The sequence below is a fragment of the Ammospiza nelsoni genome, chromosome Z, assembly GCF_027579445.1.
Source record: "Ammospiza nelsoni isolate bAmmNel1 chromosome Z, bAmmNel1.pri, whole genome shotgun sequence".
In the NCBI taxonomy this organism is placed as follows: Eukaryota; Metazoa; Chordata; class Aves; order Passeriformes; family Passerellidae; genus Ammospiza; species Ammospiza nelsoni.
In genome coordinates, this window is record NC_080669.1 from 53,931,634 (window position 1) to 53,954,581 (window position 22,948).

At 40.0% G+C, this 22,948-nt stretch overlaps 2 protein-coding genes across 3 annotated transcripts in view; both read right to left on the reverse strand.

The window, feature by feature from the left end:
- Positions 1–3,442: 3,442 nt before the first annotated feature.
- On the reverse strand, positions 3,443–12,957 carry SETD9 (SET domain containing 9). Its single transcript, XM_059493092.1, has 7 exons — positions 12,892–12,957; positions 10,535–10,863; positions 9,403–9,767; positions 7,632–7,755; positions 6,977–7,092; positions 5,760–5,865; positions 3,443–3,587 (listed from the first exon to the last, which is right to left on the reverse strand). Exons 1-7 carry the CDS (start codon positions 12,955–12,957, stop codon positions 3,500–3,502), a joined length of 1,194 nt encoding a protein of 397 aa, XP_059349075.1. The 3' UTR covers positions 3,443–3,499.
- An 838-nt stretch (positions 12,958–13,795) lies between these two features.
- The window catches only part of MAP3K1 (mitogen-activated protein kinase kinase kinase 1), a 59,100-nt gene continuing 49,947 nt past the window's right edge, over positions 13,796–22,948 (reverse strand). For both annotated transcript variants that reach the window (XM_059492327.1, XM_059492328.1), the window contains exons 15-20: positions 22,635–22,787; positions 21,166–21,328; positions 19,665–19,796; positions 18,523–18,665; positions 17,921–18,052; positions 13,796–16,445 (exon numbers count right to left, since the gene is read on the reverse strand). In XM_059492327.1, the coding sequence (XP_059348310.1) occupies positions 16,296–16,445; positions 17,921–18,052; positions 18,523–18,665; positions 19,665–19,796; positions 21,166–21,328; positions 22,635–22,787 (873 nt within the window). In that variant the 3' untranslated portion in view covers positions 13,796–16,295. The remainder of the gene's footprint in view (positions 16,446–17,920; positions 18,053–18,522; positions 18,666–19,664; positions 19,797–21,165; positions 21,329–22,634; positions 22,788–22,948) is intronic.

A 22,948-nucleotide genomic window follows, 5' to 3' on the forward strand; every position in this document is an offset into this window, starting at 1 on the left:
GTAAGAATCAAGGAAAACACTACCTGTACTCTTGATCCCTCAGACTCCCAGTTGTCCAGGGACCTGAAGGCTCTTTTGATGGCCCTAAGACTTCTCTTTGGTTTTTTTGTCAGTTTGAACAACCAATAGCAGATAGCAATCAAATACCCCTCCTAGACTGAAGAGCTTTCCAGTAACATCCTTTATCTGAGCCCCTGGGAGCCAGCAGACTTCCCGGTGCATTGGGTCCGATTGCATATTGGCCCTCTGTCCTTAGAAGGGAGTCTACTATTAAAGCCACCCCTTTTTCTCTTAAAAGACATGTTGTGACGGGGAGTACGGGTGATACAGGTTGTTTTACAAGGCCTCACTATTCCAGAAGGATCTTCACCTATCTCATCTGTTGTCTGGACTTCTAGTTCCAGGGCCTCTGTTGTAACAGGTGCTAGTCCTAATTGTTTTCAGGAGGAGAAGCCTTCCTCCTGGTACATGCAGTGATCTGCTTTCAGCCTTCGTCTTCAGCAGACCCTTGGCTAATTGCCTTGCAGAATTCTGAGTCCATCAGCTTCTCCACTACCATGGAGGTTTGAGACTCCTGAGAGTCTTGAGACTGTAGCTTCTCTGTAAACAACTGGTCAATCACTTACTCATTCACTCAAATACTACTTAACTTGTTTACTTCTTCCTCTGCTCCTTCACCCAGTTACACATCTCTTCAACCACAGCACACCTTCTGCAGAAGAACTGTTTGTTGGCCCAGCCCAAGAGGCATCAGACATTTCTGGAGATACATTTGTCATCAGCAGGTCTGTGTCTGGCTGAAGGCCTCTGACATGGCTGGGTCAGTGACTCCAGCAGCTTGCAGGGGAACGAGCAGCAACACCACAACACCCCAGCTTATGCTAATATTAGCTTACACTAATAGGATCGAGGCTGAAAGGATCTTTTCGTTGCTCTTCCCCACCAGATAATGAGTCTATTTATCTGTCTCTATTGGCTCTTTCCAGATGGTCAAAGGATCCCTTCCTGGTCATGCTGCTGTGTTCCTGTTCACTGCATTCTGGGTTGCTGAAGCTCCTTGGAGCTGATTAAATCTGCTGCACTGCTCCTGGCAAAGTGGCTGACTAGCTGCCGAGGGCTTCCGGGTCTAGACAGGGCTTGGGGCTGCTGCTCAAGTGCTGATGAACTTGGGGATCCTATGAACAGCATGACCTAACCCTCACCTCCAAATCTACCCAACCAGTCACTGCTGCTGCTTCACCCACTGACTTGTTTTGTCCGCAAGCTGCAAGGCAACAAACACTACAAGCATAAACCCTGGCTATCAGTTTGATAAAGAACTCTGCTAGTTCTTGTATTTCTCTTCCGTCTCTGTAAGTCAGTCTTGTCCCTCTGACGGGAGGAGGCCAGGATGCCCCAGCAGAAATGTGCTTTCCTGCTCCCTTCACCGTGCTGAGCCATGGGCACACTCCTGCCCTGCAGCATGACTTCTTATCCCCACCTGCTCCTTTGCTGCGGCCGGCATGCACCTGCCTGCTCTGCCGACAGGCCTGACACCTACAGTTCTCAAGGTGGCGGAACATCACCACCCCCACTTGCTGCAGTTCCTGACATGGTTCCCTGTGTTGCCAGGCGAGCTCCAGAACCGGCAGGGGGAGGAGCAACCGGCAGCGGGGAGAAAAGCAGCCTGGCAGGCAGTGAGCAAGTACAGAAACACCTTTATGTGCAAAATAGAATTGTCTGAAAGCACAGCTTTGTAAGACCCAGGGAGTCAAATCAGTCAACTCTGACACCACCGATGGGCTTCCTACTCTCTGGCTCACTCTGGCCCTTCTATAAGCTGTTTTCTATGAGCTGCTTCTGGTCACTGCTATAGAAGAGAACAAAACAGCAGAGAAAGCATGGGGTGGTGGTGGTGGTGTTACTGTGCTTAGCAAGTCAGATCAGCTCATAGGAGGGTCTGATGAATAGTGGCCAGGAAAGAACAGCAGGTGTAATAGCAAGAGAAAAGGGACAAATAAGCAGCAATATACACACCCCTTTCCTGCTCTCCTCCTTCCAGAGTGCCATGGGAACTCCCTGGGGAACCACACCCCCTGGATGCAAGTGCCCTTGACATCCAGCTTCCTCTACAGATCAAGAGGTCCCAATTACCTCTGAGAGAGCTGAGGAGAAGAGTCAGCTCAGGAGAGAAGGGATCCTCAGAGTCATGGAGGATGAATTCCCTCTTCGGCAGTGGTGATCACTGCTCTGATACTTTACCAAGCAGTGATGACACAAAGAATGTCACCAGAAGTCACCCTGAGCATCTTCATGAAACTTGCACAACCCATGCTGAGCCTGATGCCACTGTCTCAGAGCTCTGCAGGTTAACTTTAGCTGGTTAACTGCTGAAATAGCCAGACTCCTCTGGCAGTGAAGGACTTCCAAATGAATGTGGACAGGCAAGGTTCGGGCTTGGAAGCAGACCATGTAATGCAAATGCCACAAAGCTTTACATTCTGAAAAGGAGATGATGCCTCAGCAGCTAAGCAGGGCACTCTGGCTGCCCCAGCCACTACCCAGTTTGTAACAGCACAGCATTCCCCAGCTCCTCCTCTCTCATGAGCTTATGCCAACCACAAATTCATTGGGAGGCTTGCTTGGACTTCTGCAGTTAAATACTGGTTTCATCCTTCTGAAAGCAGTTTGCAGACAGCAGCAAAACTCAACATGGGAATCGCTGGCCTTGTTTATACCAGCAACTGATTAATGAAGTTCTCTTGCAAAATAGAAGCAATGGAAGTTGCTACATGCCAGGAAGCTTGCCATGAATCACTGGAATCAGGACTGGGAGAGGCTTAAAGGCACACAGGACTGGCACAGCTGAAGCCAGTGGCTCAAGATGGCCTCAAGATGACAGCGCACTGTGCAGGTACAGCTGAGGGCCCATCAGCATGGTTCCAAAATGGGCTTCATACAAGATCAGGACAACAACTGCCTGTACTGCTGCGCTTTTTAAAAGCAAGCTGATACCAAAGGGGTCAGCTGCAAGAAAACCAAAAATAGACCTAGTAACTACTGTGAACTATGAGGATTAGCATTGTATATTATACAATTCAAGAGGATAGTGATTCTTACAAGCTGCGTACTTTTAAAGCACAGGAAATTAAATGGAAAAATACTACAACAGTCCCAGTTACAGACAACTGTGCAATTTGGTAGATTAAATTACATGTCCAGAACTTAGGTTTTAATTTTATGAACTACGTTATGGACAGCTGAACACCAAGTACAACTACAGAAATATCAACAACAGCAGACATCTGAGAACCTAATGATGTAAATAGCTAAAACTTCACCTGTGCATCACATGTGGACTATTTTCAGAGAAACTCAGTTTTGCTGAATTTCTACAGTTTTTGCCCTCTGGATGATAAAATGACAGTTCTCCCTTACACAAAAATGATGATGAAACTTGAAGTACAGGCACCATACATATTTTATTGACACAGATTTCTTCCGTTTTGAATCTATTAATTCAGGTGACAACAGTGTAGTAATTTGAAAAAAGTTCTTCTCCTTGCTTGATGTCTCTGAGAGTGACAAGAACTACACATCTCAAGTGGCTGTAAGAGAAGAAGCAAAACACGTGAAAATTAACAGTTATATCTTCCTTTAAATTGTTTTCAATTCCTCATTTCAATAAGCTAAACAAGTGGCCTCATCCAGATTAGTTTTCAGTAATATGCATAATGCAGGGCAGGGAACATGGGAAATTGCACTGGAATACAGACAGCAATATAAGCAAAACAAATATAATTTAAAAACCAGCAGCCTATGTGGGTATGCAAAAAGCGTTTCCGCTCCATTGCTCCACACAATCATTCAGAGATGAAAAGAATTAGTCAAGTCTGCAAGAGACGCACTTACACAAACAGGAACAGAAGCTACAGCAAAGTTCATGCAGCAGAAGCCATTCCTGTGGACACACCTGTCCACAGGTGCCAGCTGGCTAAAGCGTCTCTCCTAGGGCCCACCACCACCCAGGAAGACGGCTCCTAGCTGCACCAGAGCTGCCATCTGCAGAGATGGGTCAATGATCACACAATCACTAGGGTGGAAAAGACCTTTAAGACCATTGAGTCCAACCCATGCCCTAACACCTCAACTGAACCATGTCACATCCAATCTTTTTTTTAAACACATCCAGGGATGGTGACTCCACCACCACCCTGGGCAGACCATTCCAGTACTTTATCACTCTTTCCATAAAAAACCTTTTCCTAATATCCAACCTGTATTTCCCTTGTCATAGCTTAAGACTCTCTTCTCTGGTTCTGTCAGTTGTTGCCTGATGAAAAAGACCAACGCGCACCTGACTACAGCCACTTTTCAGGAGCTTGTAGAGGGTGATGAGGTCACCTCTGGGTCTCCTTTTCTCCAGGATAAACACTCCCAGCTCCCTCAAGTCAGCTAAAATCAGGAGCTGGCAGGCAGTTTTGCACAGAGAAATGTAGAGGGATAGCAACCCACCCCTCTAAACTTCTTTTTAATGAATGATCATGCCCTAAAACTGAAGTATGTGTTCTGGGAAGGAGAGCACATGCTTTGTGTACTGATGAACCAGGAAGTGGAAAACAGCATGAAGTCTCCACTATTCGAAATTTAGTGTGAGGCCATTTTGAAACATATGAAACAACAAGGTAAATAAGTACTGAGAACTGTTTCATAAGACATAAAAAGATCTAGAAACCAGATAATCTATGTTGTCAGTATGGTATACATGAGTATTGAAAGGAGCACCTAGAAGCAGATGGGATTTTTGTCTGGTGGCAGCACACTGGGAGAAATGATGACCAGAAGACCATATTTTCTTGGACAGATTCCAAGCAAGAGCAAAATTCCCCCTTCCTGCAGCAGTCCTATAGTTTATGTGCTTTCACACTTCAAGTACAGTATCCAGGCTTCCTGAGAATTTAGTCCTACTGCTTATTTTATTAGCACTTATTTAATTATCTGCAGATTCCAAGTGCATCTTTGACCTTCACTCAACAAACTCTACGTTTTATCAGAAAAGCAATTTTTCCAATATGCACAGCTTTCTCCAGTGAAATTTCAGAATACTTAAATAACTCCAGAATTACACTAAAAGTTCAGATCATATGCTCTAAAATTCTTTTACATCCTTGAATTAGGAGATTTATCTCAGAAATATTTCCAAGTGTTCTAATTTCTGAAAATTTGGACTTTCAAGTCATGAACAGGATGCTGTAATTTTCCTAATTGTACTGTAACTATATGTCCTTATATTGCATAGTATTTTACTTGTCTCTATACAATTTTAGGTTTCTTCTTGCAAATTCATCTGCCTATTTGTCACATAAGCAGAAGACATAGAGAACAGAGAGTAAGAAGCCTAAATCTGAATTATCTCAGAAGGGCTTTGGTCAAGGCTGAAACAGATTTGAGATAGGTACTGAAAAGCTTCAGTACTGTAATAGAAAGTACAATTACTGCTTTATGGGATTCAGAAGAATTGCACTATAGTGCAACACTGCTTGTAAAACTGTGTCTTCAAAGATATGCTGATTTCACGTGTGAAAATGTGAAAAAAAGAATGAGGAATCTTGTAACTAAAAATAGTCTATTCAGAGAGGTAACTCCCCCGTATAGTTGCACACTCTTGTGTAACTGATCTTCATACGGTTTGCTACTTTTCAACCATGTCTGTCTCTTCTTTACACATGCAGTATGCTTTGTATCATACAAATCTATGAGCTCTTTCATTTGCTGCCAACCTCTCTATGTCATGGCTGTAGACGATGTTTGGAAGATACTGTTTCAGTTCTACTGGAAAATGTCCTGGCACGTCAAACTCTTGATAACACACGTTTGCTGCTTTTTCTAGGAATTAAAAAAAAAAGTTATTAGATAGGGCTTAGAGACATGTAAAAACATCAAATGTGCTGCTGCTACAGAAGAACCAGATGCTTCACCAAGCCTGAAAACCATTCCTCTGTTGGGAGGTACTGCGCTCCTCTGAAGGCCTATTTTGAAATACACAAGCGGTATGCAATCAACTATAGGAGCTTTGCCCAGCTATCAACATGTCAACGAAGAGCCACATCTTGTTTAGTGCCAGGGGTAGCTTACAGTGCTGCTAATAGCTCCAAATACAGTGTTTGCTTTTACAATAAAAAAAAAATTGGAAAATATTTTTGCCTTGTGGCAAAATATGTCAGAAACATAGGCAGGGAGAAAAATCACATACACACGACCTGGCAGAAACAGTTTCATGTGACATCCCTGTATCTCTGTGCCAATCACCAGCAAGCTTTGCTCCTCCAGCAGCCTTTCTGAATGCTACTTGGAGGCAGAGAATCTTTAGTGTAATGCAGGTAATGAAAATCACTTAGAAGCTGAGTATGGTATCAATTCAACTCTTTGTACAGTACAACTGTTCCTGTGAGTTACTTAAGGCCAACAGTGACACAGAATAAGCAGTTCCCTTCTTCAGGTCCAACAAGTACGATTACAACAATTTCCTAGATTTTGTGCATAAATGTAAGGAAGTCTAAAAAAGGTCTTACAGTTCAAAGTGAGCAGTGATAGAATCTTACTGTACATGTCACCGTGGGTAGTTTTCTCACAAAGCCTTCTAGAACAATACTGGGAAACTTGATCTGCAACTCTAAATTGTCCTAGTCCGGTGGTATTTTGCCAGATATCCTTTCCCACCATCTCACTTTTGGGGTGTGTGCCTTTCATTCTACATACCAGGAGAGAAACTGGGGCATCAGTGAGAAACGAAAAAGTGTATTTGAAGTGTTGCTGCATGGAAGGATTCTAACAGTCAGCTGTGACAAAAACCTCAGAAAAGTTTTACTCCGTAAGTGCTTGCTTTAGACAGCACTACTGCCCCCACAAGATCAATTTCTGGTTCTCTCTGTCACTTCAAAATAATTTATATCCATAAAGCCAAACACATTCTTGGAAAATTTACCTGACAACTTACCATGTGAGCAGTTGTTGACGTACTGTCCCACTGCCAGTGGGTTTTGCAGGGTGGCTGTGAGCCAGCTCTCATCACTCATTTGAAAAGGGCCAAGTTGATCTCTTCTGCTGCAAGACCTGAAATGCCCAACAGCATTAGCGTGGATCAAGGCTCCTTCATCTCACACGTTATCTTACTTCCTCTGTAGGAATGGCCACTGCATAAACTTACAGCTGCCCAACCCACCTGGGGTGGAGGGCATGTGCATTGACCAACAGATCCCAAAAAGTTCACGGAATGTTTCCGTGATGCTCTTAGTCACACGGTTCAGTTTCATGTAGTCCCACAAGGAGCAGGGACTCGGACTTAATGAAGTAAGCAGGTTTGAGTAACAGCTCAGAAACATTTCAATACTTTTACACTACGTCCTGCTGTAGTACAACTATTTTTTGTACAGGAAGATCTCTACATCAAAATGCATCTCACTGGTGTTACAGATGAAGACACAAGTACATAATGGATCACACCCAACATCTCTCACCCTTGTGCTGTCTGCATTATGAGCAAGGCACAGGTGGATGACAATCATGTACAACTCAGGGTAAGAAACAGAGAAGATGAGGAGTATCCCTGTTTTAAATCAGAAGACTGACAATCCTCTATTTCTTCTGCTTACCTGTACACTGATCTTGACAGTCCCTTATCGTTCCCATCAATAAGAACACCATCAATGCACCTAAAAATAAAGGGATTGCCAAGGGACTGGAAAAAGATGGGCTCATGCTTTCTGTATACTGTACCTGTTGCAAGACAGATATTATTTCAGAAGAAAATAAGTTAACTGTCAGAATGGGCTTTCAGTCCCCTCCACACAGAAACTCAAAGGAGAGACAGTGGGTAGGACAGAAATCCCCTCTCACTTAGTGACACTAACATCTGTAAACCTACAAACTTTCAGACATAACTTTTTGGGATGTAAAAAATCCCCTCTCAAGTAAATGAGCTGATAAAGAGAGAAGCCTCACAGAAAATCATACTAGGCCTGAAATTAGTATCTTTGGGAGAGGTAGATTAAGCCCTACAGCCAACTAGGGTGCTTCAGAGATGAAAACATCAGGTGATACTTGTTCAGGAAAACACAGCTCAAGATACTAAACTGTTTTATGACTACTGCACCAGGACTCTGAAAAATACACACAGATTCAGCAAAGAATCTGAAACACCTCCCTCCATTACCACAGGGATTTTGTTTGGTCCAGGAGATGAAAAATGACAAACCAGCAACAGAATATTTCAGCAGACTGTTGCCCAAATCTGAGGGGAGGATTTAACCTGCCATGACTTCCAAGCAGAGAAAAGCAACCAGCAAGCTGACTGGCTTGCCAATTTTCATGAAATTGTTGTCCTGCATCCCTCACACCCACTGCATCTTCAGCACCTCTCTGCAGAAATCCTGCACTGCAATCTCACAAGGAGCCAGCCAAAGCCACAGGCAGGCTGCAGCGCCTGTACGCAGGTCCCACGCCCAGCATGGCAGGTCAATACCCTGAGAAGGCATTTCAACAGCCCATCCTCTTGTTTTGCTGCAAGAGCTGTCACACGAGACTCTGAATGAGCCTACGCTCACATCTTGTATGTGCCTGAAATCTGAAGTGAGCTGCACAAGTGGCAGGCTCTCTCGCTGTCACTCAACTACCAGTCAGTGCACGAGTAATCAATGGCAGTGGCCAGGCACTCCAAAATATGCACTCCACTGCCCCGGCAATGCTGGGGCTGCTCCCAATCCTGCATTGCTGGCACAGGCCAGAGACTACGGGAGATGATTTTGCTGTAAGACGAAACATTAACAAACCCAAAGCAACTCAGCAGAGCTGCCAGCTTCGCCATACTGACAGAATTACAAACCTTTTTAAGAAATGTATGCAAATACAGTTCCGAGAAATGAGGAAGAGAGAAGTACTGATTTTTCCAAACACACTTCATAGAACAAAGTTCTGCTAAATGAAGGTTTTATTTCCATCCTCCACTCTGTACTTCTACACTTTGAAGGAGCTCATGCAATTGTCTACTGACCTGTGTGGAGATCTCAAATGTCATTTTTCAAATCCTGAACCAAAACGGAAACCCCAAGGAATTCAACTGTTCTGTTCATCTACTTTAAATTTCTCCTGTGCACTTACATTTAAAGAATCTGAAACAAGTTTTGCAGCTGCAGGAAAATCAGGGTTTAACTACTAAATTTTTTTTAATAAAGAATTTTTTTTTAATATTTCCAAAATAACTCTAAGTAGTTTATAAATATTCTCATGCAGCCTAACTGGCGATTTTGTTAAGGCATGATAGAAAGAAAACCCACAGAACAAAAATTAGTGTAGATCTTTGGCATTCCACGATCAGATGGTTAGAAGTCCCATCTAACTTAATCAAAAATAGGAACACTCCATTACCAGGATACATAGACACAACCGTCCCCCTGGGAACAAAACCTCTCGTAACAAAGACTCCAGTTCCAGCAGACACCAGTGAACTGCGGTCTCTGCTGACAGTGAACCCAAGCGTGTTGAACAAAACGTCCTCAGGACTAAACACATGCTGACCCTGATGGTTACAAGAGTTTACTTCTGATTGCTTCTGCTCCACAGAAAGTAATTCTAAATATTGACACTTGACTTCTGGAAGTAAGGCCAGAATATCTGCTTGTCTACTTAAGTCATTAATGAACAGAGCTTTAAATGTTTTCAGTAGTGTTTCAAAGACGTCTTCATCAGCAATAATTTTGTCCTGAGAGCTTTCAGGAACATATCGAAGGGTCCTGTAAAGAAAATAAAATATTTTAAAATTAGAAACATATATTACTTCTTTTTTTCTAAGTAGAGAAGAGCCATTTTGCAGCACCCAGTAACTTCAATACACTGTTTTTTTAGAAAACCCCAAGCTTTGTTCATGCTTGTTCAAGCTAAAGCCACTGTTCTTAAAACACTGAAAAAGACTGTTTAATAAAAGCTAGTACTTGTTCTACTATAAATCCTCATCCCTGAGTATTTACCACAAGTAAGTTAAACCTTACTGAGCTCTCAGTGGAAAAAGCACCAAAAATAAAACATAATTATAATAATGTTTATTTTAAAAACCAAGAACTCATTACACTTTAAGCAAGAAAAATATGGCATGGGCAAGGAAGGTTTTAATTTAGTTGCTTATTTTAATTTTGCTACTTATAACCATGTCCTAATAACTTAAATTCAAACACTACTTTTACGATGGCATACACATCTTACCAAGAAGGAATTATTTATCTTATCATCTATCTATCTATCTATCTATCTATCTATCTATCTATCTATCTATCTATCTATCTATCTATCTATCTATCTATCTACCTACCTACCTACCTACCTACCTACCTACCTACCTACCTACAACTTTAAACACCATTTTAAGGTGCCTAAGAATTTAATGACAGCCGAGGGGCGACCAATGCTGAAGCATTTGTGAGTGAGCTCCTGCGGCGCCCCAGACCATCCCGACGAGGGGCAGCGGGTTCTGGGCTGGCGCCCGGGGTGTTTCCCCGCGCCTCACCTGCGCTGGCGGCGGAGGTTGAGGGCGAGCCAGGGCACGAAGCGGTACTTGTAGGAGCGCCAGCGCCGCCGCAGCTCCCGCAGCATGGCGGCCTCTCCCTCACGGCCCCGGCACCGCCCCGCTGCCGCGCCGCGCCCGCGCAAACTGGAACAGCCAATCCGCGCCCCGGACACACGCCGGCGCGTTTGTGTCGTGAGCTGCCATTGGCTGCGAGCGGCCGGCGGGGCGGTGAGCGGCGGGCGGGCCGTGAGGGGCAGCCCCGGGGCCGGGGATGGGGGCCCGGCTCTCGCTCCGCGGATAACGAGGCGCGGTACCCAGGGTGGGGAGCCCTGCAGGCACCGGGAATGAAAAAGCATAGCTCCTGAGTGCACACTTACAGAGGGAAATACACACGGTTCTCTCGGAACAATGTTACGTTGCACCTTCTGTGTTGTACTGAACAATCCGAAAAGACAAAATCAGATGAAAAGGTGGTTTAAAAATAGTCTAGAAGCGGCCGTTGAAGACCACTCCTTACACTGTCAGAGCACCTCTCCAAAATCATCCAGTGCCTGCTTCCAGCGATTCTAAGGGCTGTTAGTGCCTCAGCTAGTCACAGAACGAATTAGGCTGGAAAAGATCTCTCAGATCGAGTCCAACCTATCTCCTAATACCACTGTGAGGATCATTGTTCAATTTTCCCTTGAACACCTCCAGGGACCGTGACTCCACCACCTCCCCGGGCAGCTCTTTCCAATGTCTTATCATCCTCCCTGTCAAGAAATTCCTCCTAATATCCAACCTGAACCTCCCTCAAAGCAGCTTAAGGCCACATCCTCACATCCTGTGTCCCGGGAGAAGAGGTCGACCCGCACCTGGCTCGAAGCTCCTCTCCGGCAGGTCACCTCTGAACTTCTTTTTCTCCAGACTGAGCCCATCCCCACCCCCACCTGAGCTCCCTCAGCTGCTCCTCCTAAGACTTGTCCTCCAGAGTTGTGATCCATGTCATAAAATGAGCGGCTCAGTTACAGACCTGAGCCTCGTTACACTTCTGTCCACACTTTTAGCTAGTATGTGGCTGTGGTCACAAGGAGACATGAGTTGTACTTTGTAGCATCATAAGCTACTGTAGATTTAAAGGTGCTTCCCACTGACCGATGTACAGCAAGCAGCAGCATCGAAGTACACAGATTGAAGTGATATACTACAAATCACAAGCATTTACAAACAGGGGCATAAACCCTTTTGGTGCCACATTCTGCCATCACTTATCTCTAAGGTAATTTAAAAAAATGTAGGAAGGAAAACAATCATTCAGCAACTGGTCTTCAAAAATTAGCAGTGGCCCCCAAACCATTCTCTACAAACCACCACTGATGTAAAGATAAGAGTACTGTTAAAATTTTTGGCCACTGTTGTCCTTTGGCTGCTTGGATACCTAGTTTCATAAAAATTTTATCTTTGGATGCTGCTATTTATCTTCAGTTTTAGTTTAACACTGCCAATGAACTGGGACAAAAAGAACATGTATGCATGTATTTTACTTTATTCAGAAAGCAGTTTTATAAATATGGAGCGTTTGAGAATTGGTTTGGAGTAAACAGAGAAATCAGACCTCAAAACACTCTAAGGGGTTACACTCCTTCCTCTGGACCTGAAATTTTGACAAGTGTTTTGGAAATTTGAGACAGGCCCATCAAAGCAAGTAACTATCAGAATTACTTACCATCTCAGAGCTTTACAAATGTTTAAAGTTGTGCCTTGATTTATTCCATAATCACTTCAATTCCACTGTTGGCCTTCCTCCTCTTTTCCAAGAACAGGAGCTGAGGGAAGGGCTAGTGCGAACTGAAGAAATTGAAGGAAAATGCAGGAAAAGGCACACTGGCCGCTGCAAAGTGCTTCCCTGCCATCTCCTGGCCTTCCTCTGTAATTACAGAAGAAAGGTCTTCGAGACTTGCAACTCGGGTTTCAGCAGCCGTGTGCTATAACCACAAAACAAGATACACGGTCACCACATCACATGTGTGCTGTGGCTCTTAAAAGTAAGGCAGTCACAGCGGGATTCGGATTACTAAGGAAGACTAAGCAATGAGTGAAAAGTTAGTAAGGGAAATAGCTTTAGGAGGCGGGCTGTTAGGTCACAACAGCCATTCACACAAGTTGCCCACTTCCATGTGATGAAAGGATATACGTGACATTCCAACATGTTCTGCAGGCAGCCCTTAGCCTCAAGGGAGAACTTGCAAAGATGAAACACCACCAGACCTTCAACCTATGACCAACATGCAGAAACGTGATTTTATTCCCACCGGAGAAGTCACACCAGGCAAAGAGCTTTCCCTGGGCCTGTGGAAGAACGTGCCCTGTGCACATACTTGGCTCCCTAAGTAGGTGTCTTTGAAATTCACTGCCGTCTGCTGGGCACCAGTCACCACTGCCATCCCTCGTTCCTGAAAAGGAGGCTGCAACAGCACAAGTAGGACACAGTACTGCAGGATTCAGAACTTCTATAGTAAATCAGATAAAGATACATTATAGTAAGTTTGTCTCCTACTAAATCTTTGCCATGTATTTTCCTTTCTGACATTTCAGGTAGTACATTTTTCTGATTTGAGAGATCAGGTATTAGAATTTATTTGAAGATTTCTGCTGCCAGTTTTTTCTCAATTGATGCACTTGTATCTATCTGCAGAAAGCATCCTACCTAATAAAAATAATAAAAAGTGCAGTCCTTCCAAATACAAAATTTATAGTCATAAGAAAGCCTATAGTTGAAATCTATTTCCATAAAAAAATTAATTTTTAAATTTCCAAAATATCTGGAGAAAGACAAGAACTGAAACAAGCCCTAGCTTTGCAATATATGGATTGCCTGGATGATAAAAGGCTTATGTTTGCAATTAAAATCTCAAGCAACAGAATGATTTCACCAGAAACACAAAACAGACTGACTTCCAACACACGCTTCAATGGCTGCAGAACTGACCTAACCAGCTCACTTGAATAGGTAATTGTTACCTTTGCAGTAATGCAAAATTTAGACAATTTCTGGCTTCAAGGCTTCAAGTGAGATTTGTAGATACCAGTGCTGTCATAAGAGAATTTCCTTTCTTCATCAGGAATTAAAAAAAATAAGTCTTTGTTGCTGCCCTTTATTAGAAAATAAGTCTTGATATATCAAGTGTATGAAATTGTGTATAAACAGTGACGTGTACCAGAAATATTTTATTTCCATCAGTAAAAGGAATGTGTTTGTCTTACAGTAAGCAAAGGACAAAGTTTGTTCAAAAACTTTTATTTACTATAAAGACAAAAACCACCAAAATACGTACAAATTATACTATATAAAATTGGTTCAATGGGGTAAAAACTTTTAATTAAAATATCTTGATATATTTAAAATAACAAAGGATACAATGAAGCCAAATTTCTTAACCCAGAGATTTCTGTAAAATTTGCTTGCACAGTAAGGTGCTAATAGAAGTTAGCCCTTAAGCCCTGGAAGTCTTAGGAATCAGTCACATAGCAAATATAATTTCATTGTGAAAGTGAACTTTGGTAGAAGAAACTCTATAGGACACCTGAGGTAGTAGAAACTGGAATAAACAGCAGTAGACGTTATTTACAACTTAAGTACCAAATAACATTAAGAACACAAAAATAATTACACAATACAATTTTCAGTCCAGCTTTGATCCAAAGAAAATAAGAATATTACATCACATCTCCATTTTAAAAACACCACAATTACCAGCAAGCCGAGGGAAATGCAAACTCAAACAAATGCATTTGGACACCTAAGAGGCAGTTTGAGTTTGAAATGTGGTAGGCATGGTGATCTACATAGTAATACTGATTAGCTGAGGTTCATCAGTTTATACAGTTTACATTTCTGCCAGAAACAGTATTAATCTGAAAACTGATCTTCCAGTACATGAATTGGCAAGAGTGCATCCTTTAAAGCTTGCACATAGGAAAGACTTGGAAACAATCTTATTAGAATGAGAAATTCTAAAGTGGTCAAAAAAAAAGTCAAGTACAAAACAAAGCTACCAAACTTCACATTTCGGTATTATCTTTTTAACTCTTCAAAGTCTGCCAATCTTCAAAAACAAAGGAATGTAAAATTTCCAAAAGAAACACATTCACAACTAATGACATGGTTTGTTTTTTTTTTTTATTAGTATGAGCACTATCATTCATGTAAACGTATCTTTAAGATGTCTTGCTTCCAATTTGTATTATACACTTTTAAGGTATTATAGCTTATTTAGCTTGTCCTGAGTCTTTGAAAATAACCAATTCTATTTGAGTCCAACAATCCAACTGGCTTCTGAAGAGTTATAACATGAACAGTAATTTTTTTCAAAATGGATTAAACACAATCATTATTAGATTAAAAAAGATCCCCATTTTTAAAAAAGCAAAAGAAAAAGCTGCCATTTTCCTTCAGAATTACATGCATCAGAATCTAAAAACCTGCCTTTAAAATAATTTTTAAAAACTGTTTAAAAAAAACCCCCACATCTCCTAAAAACCAACAAGTTTTGCACTACAGGTGAAGCTTTACTTCACATTTTACTTTATCTGGATCTTCAAGTCCAAGTTTGTTTCTTGTTAAAATAAATACCTTTCTTATGGTAATATTTTTAACATTTTCAAATTAAATTACCACTAATGGCTACAGTAAATAGATGATGTACGGCAGAAGGAAAACAGCAGGTAAAACTTGTTATCAGTAGAGAATGTAACCTCAGTTTCTTTACACAAAGAATGAGATTCGCTCATTTGGCACCTGCTCACACTGAAGTACATGCCAAGGTCTCCCATAAAAACTTTAATGGAAGCTGGGTTTGGGGGGGCCCTTGACATAAAACTTCTCTACACGATTTGCCAGAAGAAACAGCTATATGAAAAAAAAGGCTCAACAATTTCTAGCATGGTTCAGACTAAGTTACTTTATACAGAACAATCTTGTTTATTAAATAACCTATACTATCAGAGCCTTCAACATCCTTGTTGAAAGTGGCATTTTATCCCAGATTTCCAGCAAATCTGGTTTTAAAACTCTTGCGTCAGGAAAATATTCCTTGACACAGCTTGCATCTTTTTTTCTAAAGACTATTTTAAAATATCCCCTTTTCATGAAAGTTAAAAATACAAAGAAAAACTTTGATTTCAAAAGAAATTACATGGCCAGCAGTAAATGCACAGTGAACCATGAGTGCCTGCTCTTACTTTATAGGAAGGCAAATGCTTTTTTTAAAGTTTCCATCAATATTTGGATTTGTAACTCAGAGAGCATCAGGTAATTAAAAGGGACAGAATGTCCTTTTAACCAGTATTGAAAACTTACTAATTGCAGAGCATCTATATGTGAAATTGAACAGTGATTGCAATATTAAAATAGATCTTGAGCCTCTCAGCTTCTAATAGTGCTGAAAAAGTGCTCTAAATAAAATAAAAATCACTTACCTGCTAAATAATCATGCAGATTTAAGGAAAAATATTTTTATGTTAACATAGAGCCAGATGTTTGAAAAGGCACAGTTTACAAATCTCTGCATGAATTGTCAAATGTTGCATACTGAGCTTAGGTAAATATCTTGATTTGTCAATCACATACTTAGGTAGGGTCCTCCACTGGCCTTATGCTCTTGATGTATCTATCATTAAGGCCAGCAGAATAATATAATTTGCTGCACATAACTGCACTGCAAGACAGTTACTGTATATTCAGTAGCATTTTCTTCAGTATTTCAGCCTTACAAATAAGTAGCTACCATGTAGTACGGAAGACTGGGTGTTTCAGCAGCTCCCTTGAAGGTGGTCTGTCCTGAGGTTGAAGTTCTAAACACCGAAGAGTCACATCTTTCAAGCCCGGAGACAGATGTGTAGGGATTGATGGAGCAGTAGTTGCACTAGCAATCTGAACAAGGGGAAATAACTTTTTAGAAGTCAGCGATAATGCCTCCTCTCTTAGCCCAAAAACATTCTACAAACTGATATTTCAGCTGATGAATTTTTCTCCATTCAGCATGTTTCCTACTGCAGTTTGAAGATTACATTACTACTTTCAGTTTATTGTCCTTATGCCTATTGCTTTTTAATTTGACTCCCTCCTGATACTTTTCTCCAAAACTTCTCCTCACAGCAAGATCTTGCAGTGACCATCTCAGAGCAGGCCACAGGAAAAACTCCTACAGCACACATATGGACATTCTTTAGTCGACTAGCTGCCTTCACTGTTAACTGGCATGAGACACCATAGAGAGAGATGAAGCTGAGCGATGTTACGCTACAACAAGTTACACTGGGTGTGCTTTCTTGCACTGCCTTTAGTGTATTTCTGCTACTACCCCAAAGGCAAATATTTCTCAGAAAGACACAGACCCCTCCCAATCAAATTAATTTTAATGTTATCTATCTGGATTAAAGCAGAATGACTGGGAACACTAGAGTGGCACCAGCAGATTCACAGCAATTCAGAACCAAGACAATTGCATCTCTTAGCACAAGTGATTCTACTTAGAACATTTCTGAGTACTGCTGTGCAATGTCTGTTTTCTGCAAACACTTCCTTTACTTGCAGCAGTATTTTCTTCATCTCTTCATTAATTCTTTGCTCATTTGGCACCTGCTCACACTGAAGTACATGCCAAGGTCTCCCACAAAAACTTTAATGGAAGCTGGGTTTTGGGGGGCCCTTTAAAACTGGACCTTTAGAATTAAAATAATTAACTGATTTTAGTATAAAAAAATGAATGCCAAGATGAATGATCTAGCAAGCAAAGGAAGGGGCAAAAATCATATATAGCATGGCATATTGGAAAATATCTTTCAGCAAAATCTGATTGTGGAACATTAGGCTTTTATAAAAGAACTTTCCCCACTGTGAAATATGAATACTTACACAAATGGTTTATGGAAAAAAGAGCTTTTGTATTTTACAGGATTGTAAGAAAAAGTTAACACCCCAGTCTTCTGCCTAATTTAAGATCAACTCTATTCCTAATTTTTTTTTTTTAGCATGTTAATTATATTTTTATATCTTAGATCAGACATTTCTAAGCAACCTAGTCTAGTAGAAGGCGTAGCAGCACATGATGGGGAAGGTAGAAGTAGATTATCTTTAAGGTCCTTTTCAACACAAACCATTCTATAATGATTTTGAATATCATGTATTAGTATCTCTTTTTTGGTATCAGTTTCTTTTTTGGTTTTTTTAAGAAGCAAGTATGACTATATTGGTACCAGTATTGCTTCTGTGCTAACAGCTCCAACATAAAAAAAAAAAAACCTATTGCAACAACCCCTGCTACACACTTTTCTAAAATTCACATCGCTGTATACAAGATTACTTGTCTTTTTTTGTAGTATATTGGTAATAACAAAAAACCATACCTTAAATATCAGAGCAAGATGATTGGAGTGTTTCTCTGCGTTCCAAGGAGGTTTAGCACAAGCCATTTCTATGACAACACAGCCAACGCTCCACACATCACAGCTCCTCCCATATTGCTGACCTCTCAGGACCTGAACAGACAGATACCAAAAAACAGATTATATAATTCAAAGTCTCTTAGCTCTAAGTCATTTAGAAGTAAACCTCAACACATCATCAAACAAGCGTATTCTGATTAACATTTCAGGCTAAGAGAATGACCAGTAAATGCCACAAGATTTACACAGGTCTAGAGATCTAGTAAATAAAATGCCTGACCAAGTGGCAAGCAAAGTACCTTGCAATGCCTAGTTTTTGAGCAAATGGTCATTTGGGCATTAGTAACAACACTTGTGATAACAATATCTTGTAGCAAACTGCTTGAAACAATGACAGCAAGAAAGCAATGTCATCATCGCCATGATCATTCCCAATCTTTAGAACAAAGGCATTTAAAACACATTTGAAGCATACAAAGCAATTTTATGTTACTTGGCTATATGAATTAGCTTAAAGACTTCAAACAAACTTTTTGAAATAACTTTAAAAATTGGTTTCTTACCTCTGGTGCCATAAATGCAATAGTTCCCAACAATTGTCCCTGAAACTCCCCAGCACCAGTTCCTTTTGATGCCAACCTGGCCGCAGCTCCAAAATCAGCAATTCTTAATCTATGACCTGTGCTGTCAATTAGCAAATTGGCACCTGTCAACAGTAAAATAAAAAAACTACTAGTTGGCTTTCTATTACAGGGAAAAAGATGAACACTTTTGCTCTCTGCACCTCAAAATTATAAAACAGTTTGACATTCCCTACCTCAGTATCAAGGAAATCTAAAAATCAAGGATACGGTCTAATAACCTCACTTTTCGTTATGCCTGAATGATACTGCACACAGCTTGAGGCTGTTCAAGAGATTTCGAGAGGCAAACAAATTTTCAAAGTAGGGCAAACACACAGGATTCTGGAACAATGCCTGGAGATGGTATAATGGAAGAAAATGGTGACCCAAAGTCCTGGAGGCTTTCATTGCCTGTAGCTCCTCGTGAAATTTGAAGTTATTTCATGATCAAGCAACCCTGAGTTGCTTTAAAGATGTTACAAACAATATAAAGTTTTACTGTTTCAAAAATAATCAGTAAAGACACCTATGCCTTCAGTATGTTCTACTTTTATTTATATGTCTCCAGTTCATGGACAGCTACAGTGACATTAAAGGGAAAAATTCAGTAAGACTGGTATTTCCCAGTTAAGTTCACATTTTACTCAGGATGCAACTGTATTTATGTTCAACTAGGATGAAGTAAGAAAAGTCATCACAGTGTCTCCAAACATTAGAAATCTAGCCTCTTTATCTTGGTTTGTTCACAGATTTTACTATCATTTCAGCATAAACATTTACATTAATTTAAGTAGCAGTAGTTTTAAAACTGCATGGTAGCTTTCTATCTTATTTTAACGAACTCAGACAATTTTTCTAAACTATTAGTACAGGTAGCAAATACCCCCAAGCTTGCCACAAACATTTTGATTAATTTCAGTAGCATTTTGATTAATTTCAGTTATGGAGTTTCTTATAAATGATCAGACAATCCCAGTAGAAGTACCACTCCTGAGATGGTATCTCAGAGAACAAACAGATCTCAGGCCAAAACATATGCTGCTTTTTGAATACTTCTAAAAGAATTTATCAGTTATTCTCACCTTTAACATCTCTATGGATTATCTGATTCTCATGGAGGTAAGAAAGGCCACGTAAAAGTTGTTCTGTGTAATTAATAATAACCGATTCTTTGAAGGCTCCATATTTACTTAACAAATGAGCAACTGAACCCCCTAAAAGACAAAACAATATATTCTATCAACACTTAACACATTCCGTTAGTAGAGTGCAACACTGCATCCTAAAACTGGAACTTGATAGTAGTATTTCTAAGTTATATTTCTCCCTCCTCTTCCTCCCAAAATTAAAATAATTTTGTAGGTAAAAAGTTACATAGTTCATTCTTCAATTACTTTCTAAATTGAATTGTACATATTAAAGATGAAAGTCTTCATGCTTCCTAATGATTTTATACTTCTTTAAAAACAACACTTTATCCACACTCCACATTAACATGTAAACAGCAGAACATTAACTATTTTTTGAGGCAATAGGAAACCTCCAGCAAGTATTCCCTTTAAATATTTCAATTTATGTTTGTTCTCATCCAATACATAGAACTATGCAGACAAGCAAGGAAAAGCAGTATCTTCCTCTATTTTGAAAAACTGGTAACAGATTCTCAAGATTTTGGATTTCAAATTTTTCTCTCAGAGTATTGTAATATAGTCTGGGCTTGAATGAGGTAAATGCAATTCCTGACATTTAACTAGCTAAATAATAATATTTCAGAAAAAAATTACACTTAAAAGGTTTAGCACTCTAAATTTTGAGAAAATATTTCTTGCACTACTTATTGTAATGACATATACTTGGGAGCTTTGCATGTTAGCACTCTGACCATAATTTATGGTGCAATGCTTTAATTTACAGCAATTAAGGATGTATAAAACACCACTTGGTAACTGGACAGCAGCAAACATTCATAAAATTAATAAAACTACTTCTCAAAATAAAGACAGATTTTCTTGTCCCTACTCTACACATTTATGAAAACACTTCAGTTTTTTTTACTAGATTACCAGTTAAAAGGTTTAAGGTTTGAATTAATTTTTCCAAAAGCACTACTTACTACTTATTTGAAACTTACTTTAAATGTTCTTAAATACCTCTACACAGTGCCTGACACAATCTTTATGAAAAATCTTGGGACAAAGTGACAGGTCTTCCAAACTTTCTAGGAAAGTTATTTTTAATAATAACCTATAGCTACACAGATACACTGAAAACAGTTTGAGAGAGAGTAACTTCAGTTGGAAATAAATCAAAATTTAAAACTTCTCACTTGGAGTCAGAAATGGAAAGAAAAGTCAGGGTTTCCAACCAACTGTTTTAAGAGATTAGGTATGGAAAATTCCAAATCACAAAAGGATGCACCATTAAGAATACTGCTACAACCACTTCAGCTGTTCTGTAAGTAGACCTTTACACAGACTGCGAACACAGCAATGAAAATATAAATTCACAACCTCAAGCAACACTAGCAATACCACTAGCAAATACCATTTCAAGACTCAAATGTTATTTTCACCAGTTCTTTACCTGCCATCCATTCAATAAACAGGTTATAGTTGCTCTTCTCACATGTAGCACCCAACATTCGAATAATGTTAGGATGGTTCAGATGACTCATCATCCTTATTTCTTCCCTCAGTGCTTCAACCACCTCTTCTTGCTCAGATGATGTGTTCCTGACATATGTCACCTGTTTTGAAACATGATATTATATGATTTATATAATATAAATATTACTAATTTAAGTACAAGTCCTGTAATTGTCTTTCAGTACAGCAGCAAGAAGAGGTTTTCACCCTCTGAAACTACTTTTTACCTCCAACCCCACCAGCTGAGAACCTATCTCCATGTGAGACAGTCACAGAAAATTAAGAGCGATCTTCTAGGGTACAAACAAAATCTTCTCCAAGTACAGAGTGGGGAAACATCCCTCTTTTCAACTCTGTTTAAACTAGGAAAAAACCCTTGGTTTCCCAATATTGAGAAAAACTAAGAAAGAAAAGGCCTGAAGTGGGATTCTGAATGTCCCTTATAAAATTTTACCAGTTAAATGATAAATGTTTCGCAACTAAAGCTCTTACAGAAATTCAACTTGACAGATCAGAAGTAATGTAATTGGAGCCAATCTCAGCTGTGATCCATACCAAATATGACATACTGGTATGCTGCAGGGAATTTCCCCAGGCATCACCATCATCATCTCTCTGGGACCACATGGAAAGTCCCACTTGAAAAGAGTTTCAAAGGAGGAATAACTGATGGCACATACTCTTCCCTTGAGCAACTTCAAAACATTTTCTCTACCTCATAGGTGTAACTTCACTGTAGAACTGATAAGAGTGTTGGGACTAAAATGCCCTCTATTTTGTTACTACTAATTCAGCCCTAGGGCAGCTCTAGTGTGAACAATTTACTCACACCTGAAACCTTCAGAAATCTTGACTGAAGCATGTGCCTCTTCTCAGCCACAACTTCTGTATCTATTAATTTAAATAGTAAGATACTATTTATACTATATACTATACTAATATAGTATATAGTATAAATAAACTATATACTAATACTTGCCTCCAAGCTAGTTAGTTAACAAAGTTGAATCACAAGATACAAACACTAAATTATATTTCCTCCATTTAAAGTCATAGGGAAAATATTCTTGACAAGTGAGGAGAAACTATTTAAAATAGCAACCTTGCAAATAGGGCATTCATTTGGAATCAAGTTATCTGGGCTCCATTCCTAACTCAGCCACCATTTTATGAACATGATAGAAGCGAAAATGCACTTGAAGAACTATGGAAGAAAATGGGCATAGAACAAAGGACTTTTTTTCACTCTAAGAAGACTAAAAAAGCTTGTATATAAAGTTAATACATGCACATAAAGGTTTTTTAAATTATGTTTCATGTCAGAACACATGACAGGAAAGAAGCAGGAACACAAGAGGTCTGAAAGAAAAAACACAACAAAGTGAGGTACTTTCCTGAAGTATTTACCTGTTTTACAGCCATTAACGTCCCTGTTCCCACATCTTGAGCTTGGTAACAGGAAGAGAAAGCTCCAAGACCAATTTGTTGACCTTTAAGCCATTCTGCATCTTCTCTGTAATGGTGTTTTGCTTTGGTATGTCCAGGCAGGGTTTCCGGTGTCTGCAAATTAAATTCAAAATCAATTCCAAGTTTACTAACATGCATCTAAAATACAGGCATTCTAAAGTGTTAGAAAATATCCAAGTTTACATGCCTCTCCTCTCCCTTACACTTCCTTGAACTGCTAGTTACATATGTTCATATAGTTTATAGTTATATAG

Bases quoted from the DNA above. Each gene is read 5' to 3' on its own strand.
- SETD9 (XM_059493092.1), bottom strand. From the start codon at position 12,957: ATGGCAGTGGTGACTGGTGCCCAGCAGACGGCAGTGAATTTCAAAGAC. The intron at 7,756-9,402 runs GTAATGGAGTGT...GTCTTGCAACAG, and splicing joins GGTTGTGTCTATGTATCCTG to GTACAGTATACAGAAAGCAT. The intron at 5,866-6,976 runs GTAAGTTGTCAG...TTTAATTCCTAG, and splicing joins CGTCAACAACTGCTCACATG to AAAAAGCAGCAAACGTGTGT.